The sequence below is a fragment of the Polypterus senegalus genome, chromosome 14 (genome assembly GCF_016835505.1).
Source record: "Polypterus senegalus isolate Bchr_013 chromosome 14, ASM1683550v1, whole genome shotgun sequence".
NCBI classification, from domain to species: domain Eukaryota; kingdom Metazoa; phylum Chordata; class Cladistia; order Polypteriformes; family Polypteridae; genus Polypterus; species Polypterus senegalus.
In genome coordinates, this window is record NC_053167.1 from 139,040,949 (window position 1) to 139,051,436 (window position 10,488).

The 10,488-nt window shown below is 49.7% G+C and overlaps 1 protein-coding gene across 5 annotated transcripts in view; it reads left to right on the forward strand.

The window, feature by feature from the left end:
* Positions 1 to 10,003, forward strand: part of mast2 (microtubule associated serine/threonine kinase 2) — a 457,031-nt gene extending 447,028 nt beyond the window's left edge. For all 5 annotated transcript variants that reach the window (XM_039735193.1, XM_039735194.1, XM_039735196.1 and 2 more), the window contains 2 exons: positions 6,133 to 6,320; positions 6,465 to 10,003. In XM_039735193.1, the coding sequence (XP_039591127.1) occupies positions 6,133 to 6,320; positions 6,465 to 7,948 (1,672 nt within the window). In that variant the 3' untranslated portion in view covers positions 7,949 to 10,003. The remainder of the gene's footprint in view (positions 1 to 6,132; positions 6,321 to 6,464) is intronic.
* The last annotated feature ends 485 nt before the right edge of the window (positions 10,004 to 10,488 follow it).

The following is a 10,488-nucleotide window of genomic DNA, read 5'->3' on the forward strand; positions in this document are numbered from 1 at the left end:
AAGGAGACACTCATTTGAGGATCTGAGGTTACGATTTGGGATGTAAGGTGTCAGACATTCCGATATATAAGATGGAGCAGATTATTTAAGGCTTTATAAACCATAAGCAGAATTTTAAAGTCAATCCTGAATGACACAGGCAACCAGTGTAGTGACATCAAAACTGAAGAAATGAGTTCGGATTTTCTTTTCCTAGTTAGGATTCTAGCAGCTCCATTCTGCACTCGTTGCAAGTGAATTATGTCTTTTTTGGGTAGTCCTGAGAGGAGTGCGTTACAGTAATCTAGTCGACTGAAAACAAACGCGTGAACTCATTTCTCAGCATCTTTCAGTGATATAAGAGGTCTAACTTTTGTTATGTTTCTTAAGTGAAAAAATGCTGTCCTAGTGATCTGATTAACATGTGATTTAAAATTCAGATTACAGTCAACAGTTACCCCTAAGTGTTTTACTTCCTTCTTGACTTTTAATCCTAATGTATCTAGTTTATTTCTAATAGCCTCATTGTATCCATTATTGCCAATCACTAAAATTTCAGTTTTCTCTTTATTTAATTTGAGAAAGTTACTATTCATCCATTCTGAGATACAAGTCAGACTTTGTGTTAGTGAATCAATAGAATCAGGGTCATCAGGTGCTATTGATAAGTACAGCTGTGTGTCATCAGCATAGCTGTGGTAGCTCACGTTGTGCCCTGAGATAATCTGACCTAACGGAAGCATGTAGATTGAGAAGAGCAGCGGACCCAGGATAGAGCCTTGTGGACCACCATATTGGATATCATGTGTCTTTGAGTTGTGATTACCACAACTAACAAAAATTTTCTCCCTGCCAGGTAGGATTCAAACCAATTTAAGACCCTGCCAGAGAGGCCCACCCATTGACTCAGGCGATTTCTAAGAATATTGTGATCAATGGTGTCAAATGCAGCACTCAGATCTAAGAGGATGAGAACAGATAAATGGCCTCTGTCTGCATTCACTTGCAAGTCATTTACTACTTTAACGAGTGCTGTGATTTGTTCTAAAACCCGACTGAAATTTATCAAGAATAGCATGTTTATCGAGGTGGTCATTTAACTGCATAATGGCTGCCTTCTCCAGAACTTTACTTAAGAAAGGCAGGTTAGAGAGCCGAGGGGTCGAGATTATGTTTCTTAAGAAGGGGTTTAACTACAGCAGTCTTAAGACAGTCTGGGAAGACCCCCGTATCTAATGACGAATTTACTATGTCAAGAATATTATCAATTAGCACGCCTGATACTTCTTTGAAAAACCTTGTTGGTATTGGGTCAAGGACGCAGGTGGAGGGTCTCAGTGGAGAGATTATTCTATGTAAATCAGGTAAATCTATCCTGGTGAAAGAATGTAATTTAATTTAGAGTTAAAATAGTTTAACTCTTACATTTAGTTTAATTTAAAATGTGAAAAGGACAACTCTGATGACGTTACATCATTATATGACTCGTTGCCACAACTCTCCTCCATACATCGTCCGAGAAGAGAAGCTGTGTTGCCACCAGTCCACAAATGATAAGAACAAATAAAGTATTTTACTCCTTTTTTCTTATTTACTAGGGACATTCAAATATAAACAGGAATTTATGAGCTGTACTTTACTTATCGAATACAATGAAACAACTTGCACACTGTTTTTCTATGTAGTCTCCTGCCACTGCAGTACACTTGCTCCAGCGCTCAGGAGGCTCCATAATCCCTGAAGAGTTGAAGTCATTTGACTGCATGTTGATCCATTCTTGCACAGCTTCAATAACCTCCTCGTTTGACTTTTGAATTTCTTCCCTCCTAAAAATTCCTTAAGTGGACCGAAGAGATGATCGTCCCTCTCTGAACGACTTGCACCAATCATACACTCTAGAATGAGAGAGAGACACTCATCCCCAAACTGTTTTTTTTAAGTCCTAAATAAATCCAAGATGGATTGACTCCATCATTTGTCAAAAACTAAATAATAATGCGCCATGCAACACTACTGTGTACCTCCTGCTCCGACATGTTGATTACAACTGGCAGGAAGGGAGGAAAGAGCAGCCAGCACTACTGACGACAAGTTCATATATGCATGCGTTTGTCCAATGAGTCATGTCTACCTTGCACTCTTTATACAAGAACAGTTTATAATGGAATACCCCTCGTAATAAACATTGTGGGAATGATGTTGGGGTGCCACCTTTGGTTGGCACATTGTCACAGCTGGTCCACAGAGGAGGTCATATCTCTTGCACTTCGCACCATCCTGGCACATCTGGGTAATTAAAAACCTGTTGTGCCACAGTCCCGTTTATAGACTGCAGCTCATCGGTTTCCTCTGTTGGACCAGCAAAGATGACCACTGGATTAGATAAACTACATAACCTGAGACTTTGTGCCACCCTGTGCTCCTGGATAGTGGACTTCCTATCCAGTAGATCCCAGCATGTGTGGACTGGGAGTTTTACTTCCTCAGCTCGGGTATTCTGCAGGGTAGCATGCCGAGTTCCCTGCTGTGACTGTGTGACGAAAGAGAGCTTTGCATCCACCGTATCACATGACGATAATGACTCTGTAAACCCTGCATACTGACCACAGATAATGTTCAGAGAACGGATTTGCCTCCTGACAGAGAGGTGCCAGGACAACAGTCTCTTGAAACCAAGGAAGCAGTCATAGACTTCAGGGAGCTGAAGGCAGACTACACTCACATCTGCATCAGAGATGGGCAGCAGCAACCAATACAGTTAAGTGAGGTGGGCACAGTATATCTCAGCTACCCTCAAGAGGGTACACAGATTCTTTTATTTCATCAGATGTCTGAGGAAAACCCAGCTACCTGTGATCGCCAGCGTGAATGGGTGCACATTGGTGTTCACTCCTAATGTCTTCATTATATCCTGGTATGTCACCTGCTCAGTCCAGGGCTGGTGGGCATGAAGGTGGCTCAGAGTATTACTAGCATACAGCTCCCCTCTGTTCAGGGGGCACACTCACTGGCCATTATTAGGACCACTATACTAATAATGGGGGGGGGGCTCTTTTTGCTGTCAAAACAGACTCAGTTCTTTGTGGCTTGGACTCCACGAGATGTTGATAGCATCCCTTTGAGATTCTGGTCCATGTTGACACGTCTCCATCACATCACACAATTTCTGCACAGTCGTACTGCAGTTCTGCCACATCCCGAAGATGATCTGTTGGTTTCAGACCCAGTGACTGGGAAGGCCACCGAAGAACACTGAGCACACTGACATCTCCATGAAACCAATTTTTTGACAAATGTTTGCTTGGTGACGTGGTGTATTATCAGGCTTGACGTAGCCATTAGAAGACGGGTAAATTGTTGCTGTGAAGGCATGCATACAATTTCAAAGTTGGCCTTCATGTGGTGCTTGTTTGGTATTAATGCCCCCCATACTGTTACACCACCACTACCAGCCTCCACTGTTGACCCAAGGCTGCATTCATTCATGCTGTTGGCACCAAATTCTGACCCTACCATCTACCGTATGTGCCAAGACTTACCAGATCAGGTTATGTTCTTCCAGCCTTCAGCTGTCCAGTTTTGGTGAGTCTGTGCCCACTACAGTCACGACTTGCTGTTTTTGGCTGGTAGGAGTTGAACCCGTTGTGGTCTTGTGCTGTTTTAGCCCGTCTGCCTCAAGGCTTTACGTGTTGTGCCCACTGAGATGGCTTTTCTGCTCACCACAGTTGTACAGAGTGTTCATCTCAGTGACCGTAGCCCTTCTCTCATCTCGGACCATTCTGGCCATTCTCCTCTGACGTCTCTCCTCAACAACCACAGAACTGTCCCATATTGGACGTTTTTTTGCACCGTTCTAAGTAAACTCTAGTGCTGTATTTCCCAACTTTTATGGTGTCACGACCCAGGTTTTCACCTGCCAGTGTGTTGGCAACCCACTTGGGGGGCACCCCCTCCGTGAAGTTATTGTCTTGGTGTCCTCCTCAGTGAATCACGTGCCTTGTCCCGCACGATCATCGGAGCGTTCAATAAGTCAAGTGAGATCGTCGGTGCTCTTCCTCATTGATGAACCAAGCATGATCGTCAGAGCGGGAGTGAGTGGGGAGGCGTTCAGGATTGGCTGCGACCCACCTGTTATGCTGCCACTGTGAGTTAAGCACAATCCTCAGACTGGCGGAGGGGATTTCATCTGTGGACAGCAGCGATCCGCCTGTGGTACTGCTGCTGTGACTCGAGCAGTCGGGGTGGGAGTCGGGGTTTAATTTAGGCCCACCTGCAATGCTTTCATGGCTCACGGCTCAGGAAACGCAGCTCCAGAGACTGTTATGAATGAAAAGCACAGGAGATCGGCAGTTACACAAATACTCGGCTCAGCCCATCTAGCACCCACAATCATGCCACAGCCGAAATCACAGAGGGTGTTTGATGTGAACATTAACTGAAGCTCCTGACCCGATTTTATGCATTGTGCTGCTGCCATGTGATTGGCTGATTAGATAGTTGCATGATTAAGCAATATGGTGGGCTGCCCGGGCTTTGTTCCCTGCCTTGTGCCCTGTGTTGGCTGGGATTGGCTCCAGCAGACCCCAGTGACCCTGTAGTTAGGATATAGCGGGTTGGATAATGGATGGAAGGATGGATGATTAAGCAGGCGTACATGTGTTCTGTATAAGTTGCTCCGTGAGTGTATTTGACACATGCCAGCCTAGAACGATCTCCGCCATCCTGTACTTTCACGTTTCTCGCTCCTCTGTACGTTACCATTGGCACTCGCACCACTAGATTCATCAGTCATTACAAGCTGCTCAACGGCTATTCGTATGGACAGCCACATGCGTGGTGGACCTGACTTGTAGTTCATATTGTCTGATGCTGTGGTTCATATGTGCCGCTGTATTCACGGCAACTATTACTAGTTTTTGGGAGACACGCAAGTGAGGATTTTTGGCCACATATGACAAGAAATGTGAAGTTGACCCTGTACAGGAGTCGTCACATGAACACTACAGACTGAACCATCCTTTATTGTGACCTCTACCCACAGTTTGTGTCCATTTTAGCGAATTGGCACTAAAAGAGGTACCAGTCAGATCATAGTAATTTAAGACCATTAAAGCATTGCATGTCTCATATTAGATAGATAGATAGATAGAGAGATAGATAGACAGATAGACACATACATACATACATACATACTTACTTTCTTTCTTTCTTTCTTTCTTTCTTTCTTTCTTTCTTTCTTTCTTTCTTAATCCCAAGGGGAAATTCCCATACTCCAGCAGCAGTATACTGATACTAAAAACAATCTTAAATTAAAGAGTGATAACAATGAAGGTATAGCAGACAATAACTTTAAATAATGTTAGCATTTACTCCCTCGGGTGGAATCGAAGAGTCACATAGTGTGGGGTCTCCTCAGTCTGTCAGGAGCAGGACGATGACTGCAGTCTGTCGCTGAAGCTGCTCCTCAGTCTGGAAATGATCCTGTTCAGTGGATGCAGTGGATTCTCCATGATTGACAGGAGTCTGCTCAGCGCCCGTCGCTCTGCCACGGATGTCAAACTGTCCAGCTCCGTGCCTACAATAGAGCCTGCCTTCCTCACCAGTTTGTCCCTCTTCTTTATGCTGCCTCCCCAGCACACCACCGCGTAGAAGAGGGCGCTCACCACAACCATCTGGTAGGACATCTTGCAGATGTTGAAGGATGCCAGCCTTCTAATGAAGTATAGTCAGCTCTGTCCACTCTTACACAGATCATCAGTATTGGCAGTCCAGTCCAGTTTATCATCCAGCTGCACTCCCAGGTATTTATAGGTCTGTACCCTCTGCACACTCACCTCTGATGATCACGGGGTCCATGAGGGGCCTGGGCCTCCTAAAATCCACCACCAGCTCCTTGGTTTTGCTGGTGCTCAGTTGTAAGTGGTTTGAGTCGCACCATTTAACAAAGTCTTAGATTAGGTTCCTGTACTCCTCCTCCTGCCCACTCCTGATGCCACCCACCATAGCAGTGTCGTCAGCGAACTTTTGCACATGGCAATATAAATGGCTGGAGCCCCCCTCTGGTTAACAGACTTTTTGTCGCGTGTGGTTTAGTGGACTGAGGCGCAGGCCTTTCTTCCACCTGTCATTTCTTCCTGACTTTGTTGTTTCCAGTAAGAAGCGCAGTTCCCTGTTTCGGAAGATCACCAAGCAAGCCTCCCTGCTACACACAAGCCGCAGCCTGTCATCTCTGAATCGCTCGCTGTCCTCGGGCGAGAGTGTTCCAGGGTCTCCCACTCACAACTTGTCACCTCGCTCGCCGACACAGGGCTACAGGTCCACCCCTGACTCTGTGCACTCAGGTAAGCAAGCCCCACAGTGCCACCCTAAACCACGCAGCCCCCTCCCCAGCAGGTGGCACCTTTAATCAAGTAAAAGCCTCTGTGAAAACGAACACTGAGTTTCATTTATCTCGTCTTTGTTTCTCTCTTTTTGTTTTCCAACAGTTGGCGCCAATTCATCTCAGAGCAGCTCCCCCAGTTCCAGCGTCCCCAATTCTCCTGCGAGCTCTGGCCATATCCGGCCCAGCTCTCTACATGGCTTGGCCCCCAAGCTGCAGCGGCAGTACCGCTCTCCCCGGCGCAAGTCTGCCGGCAACATCCCACTGTCCCCTCTGGCACGCACGCCATCTCCCACCCCTCAGTCTACCTCTCCTCAGCGTTCACCATCGCCCCTGCCTGGTCACTCCGTGGGAAGCTCCGCCATCACTCAGTCCTTCCCCGTCAAGCTGCACTCTTCCCCACCTCTGGTCCGGCAGATTTCTCGCCCCAAGAGTGCGGAGCCCCCACGCTCGCCCCTTCTCAAGAGAGTTCAGTCAGCCGAGAAGTTGTCTCCCTCGTTATCCTCGACGTCATCCGGCGCTGAGAAGAAGCTCGCATCTTCTCGTAAGCACAGTCTGGACATCTCGCACGCAGAGTTTAAGAAGGAGATGCTGCAGAGGGACCCTGGCCTCCAGAGTCTGCAGGAATCTGCCAGCGAGACCCTGCTTGGGGGCCGGGCAGCCCCTGCCGAGAAAGGGACCTTGCAGAAGCCATCATCTCGCAAGCTGGGACGCCAGGAGACTCAGCCTGGGGGCGGCGGGACGGCCGGTGGGAAAAGCAAACTTCGAGACAAGCTGTCGGCGATCCGGCAGGACAGAGTGGAGCGGAGGGAGTCCCTGCAGAAGCAGGAGGCCATCCACGAGGTGGACTCGTCTGAAGACGAGACTGACGAAGGCTCTGAGGACAGCCAAGACGGCAGGCACGTGGAGCTCCGAGCCAACGCCAAGCACACACCTCGGTCAGACTCCGCCGAAGATGAGCCCTACCTGCCCACCGAGGCCACTGACAGACCAGGGCTGGCCCAAATTCAGAAATGCCCACCTGCCCGGTTGGAGTCCCTGGCCAGAGGGCCCGGGGAGTTGAGCTGCTCCAAAGCCACCCAGAGTACAGAAGAGAATGCTGGGAGTCTGGCGGCTGTCCTGCCATTCTCAAGCACGAGGAGCAGCACCAGTGCGTTCACGGTGGTCAAGGACTGTCATCCGCGTGTGGCCCAGGTCATCACCAGAATGACGGTGGAACCCGTGAAGGCCGGCCAGACCCCCCCGGCAGTCGACGGCCTCCGCAAAGGAAACAAGGACCTGACGCCACTGGCCAGCTCCAACGGGGACGTAGCCACAGTGGCCAGAAGTGTCCTCGGACCCGTCAAGCTGACCCTCCCAGGAGCCAAAGAAGCCAGAGACAATGGAGCAGATGGCGACCCCCCGAGGCTCAGAGAGCCGGAGCAGGAAAGGCGGGCCGAGGTGCTTGTTGGCTCTCAGGCGGCCCACCCCGAGGTCCATCGGAAAACTCCATTGGCGATGGACTGTGAGGGCTTGCAGGGTGAAGAGCAGAAGCAAGGCTGGGTGAGCTGCCAGCCGGCGCAGAAAGACAAAGCGTACCGGAAAACGTAGCAGAGAATTCCCAGCGGCCTAACACGGGGGGCATTCGGGGCACTGCATGTATATATCTGTCTATATCTATATATATATATATAGATATTTATATATATATATGTGTGTGTGTGTGTGTGTGTGTGTGTGTGTATCTATATATGTAGATATATCAACTTTTTTATGATGAAATGGCAGAAGAATCTACAAATTACGGGGGTTCTTCTGTGTTCATGCTGCTTTGGGCTGCTCATTTTAAACGTGTCTTGACAAGGGGAGCCCCCTCATGTGCCCCCTTATTAGTCGTGGCCCAGCATTTCACTCACTCATTCAGGATTTCAGATTTTATTGTCTCCTGGATTAAAGGGGGTGACGGGGGCCGAATGTACTTATTTATTTACGAGCTCAACAATCGGGACGTCCCGCCAATAATCTGCCAGCTCGGGCTTCACGCTGTGACGCTCATTCCTTACTGTCCCACACTAATCAGGCTCCTCGAAGTCATCAGCACGCATCAAGACCACCAGTGCAGCCCTCCGTCTCAGGGGAAAGAGTTACTGTGGGGAGAGCAGAGATGTCGGTGGGCACTGATGTCTGTCGCACGGGAAGGCACTAAACTCTAATGTGCTGTTTACTGGTGTAGGGGATCACCTCAGCCTGTCACTGATGTTGGGGACAATTCGTATTTAACCACTGCAGGCAGCGGCTGTCACTGCTTTAAACGTCACAGAGCTCACGACACGCTGCAGTCTGTCACTAGAGGACAGTGGCCTTGGAGACCCTGACACTACGGCCAGTCACTGTGTGGCACTGCCTTGGGGGTCTTGACACGTGGGGGGACGGTGCAGCTCATGGAACTCATGATAATGAAGCCTGTCACTGGGGGAGGTCTCGACACCGTAGACTCTCCTTGGGGGTCTTGACACACCGCAGCCAGTCATGGTGGTGGGGGGTGTTGGGGATGGGTAGAGGTTTTTGGGTGCAGGTCACAGATCTCATGACACACAGCATCCTATCACTAGAGGACATTGGCCTTGGAGACCCCGACACTGCTGCCAGTCACTGTGTGGCACCATAGGCGGGTCACTAGGGAGCTCATGACACGCTGCAGGCCGTCACTGGGGGGCGCTGTTCTCAGAGGTCTCGACACCGCAGCCACTCATCATGGGGGTGGGGATACTGTCTTAGATTTGACGACACCCTGTGGTTTGCCACCAGAGGGCACTGGTCACAGACTAAATGACACGCTGGGGTCGGCCACTATAGGAGTGACGGTGACACTGCTTCATGTCATTATAGGACATTGGATTCAGTGGTCCTGACAATGCAGTCAGTCCCTTTGGGCTGGGGGCTGATTCTGTCACTTGGGGGGCGCTAGTCTCAGAAGTCATAGCACGTGACAGAAGGGCATCTCTGCTGGTGATGTTGGAGGGTATCCTGCACCCGGAGACCCCCCAAGCCCCATAGGTTTTGGCCTCAAGAAGTCCTCGAGTAACATGAGAAGATACCCGCAGGCACTAGCATGTGGTGCACAGTGGGCCATTTGGCAGGGCGCCGGTTCTTTGTGGTCCTGTCATGACCCGTAAGGTACAAGAGCAGACCACCACTTATACCCGTGGGGACGCCGTAGCAGACAAATGTGTCCCAACCTTCCGCTAAGTTTACACACTTTGAGCAGCTGCTAACGGGACCCCCCAGACGGCACTCGTGCTTGCGTAATGGCGGTGCCTGCCGAGACCCTCCAGTTGCTGCTGCTGACCACACCATTGGTCGCCTGTCTGATGAATCGACTGTCCGAGCGAGATGCTATTTATTGTGTGTCTACTGTTTATGTATATAGCGAATCAGGGTGGGTGTGCGTGTGTGTGTTTGCGGTCCCGAGGGGGCAACTGGCAGCGGCGGGCACTGCTCGTACTGGTGCCATGGAGTCGTGCGGAGGCACTCGCTCGGGAGCGACCTGCGTTGACCTTTGTCATTTGATTCTTCGCCACACCAGTGCAATATATTTTTTTTAATGTCGTGAATGCATGTCAATGTTAATTCCTCCTTAATAATAAAGATTCTTTTTTTATGTAACGCGCCATGTGTTTATTTGCCTGCGGGGGGTCTCGAAACACTTGTGGCTTTGGTACACACGTGGGCTTCTGCACGCTCTCCGTCCTCCAGTAGGTGGCGCCGTGCTGCTAGTGGCATCTTTAAGAAGGTCTAGCCAGCTGGCCAACTCTCGAAGCAGTCCTGTAGCCAAAGAAGAGTTCAAGGGGGGGGAAAGCCCACCACTTCGGTGGTCATCTCCACGTGTCCGGCTCCAGGGCAGCCCACCAGACTTCGCAGAGGTTTGTGTCTCCCTGACGCCGGTCCTCCGGGTGGCTGTTTGTGCAGACAAGTCAAACCGCTGACCCAGATCGGCCTCGGCAGATTAAATCTCAAGACGTCCCGTAGGTGGCGCTGCGTTAAATCTTCAGACTCCCTCCGTGTGCTCAACCAGTCAACAAAATCACGGGGATTTAGTGACCCCTGCTGACAGCTTTTCAAACGGTCCTCTGACCGGTGGGGTCAGCTGA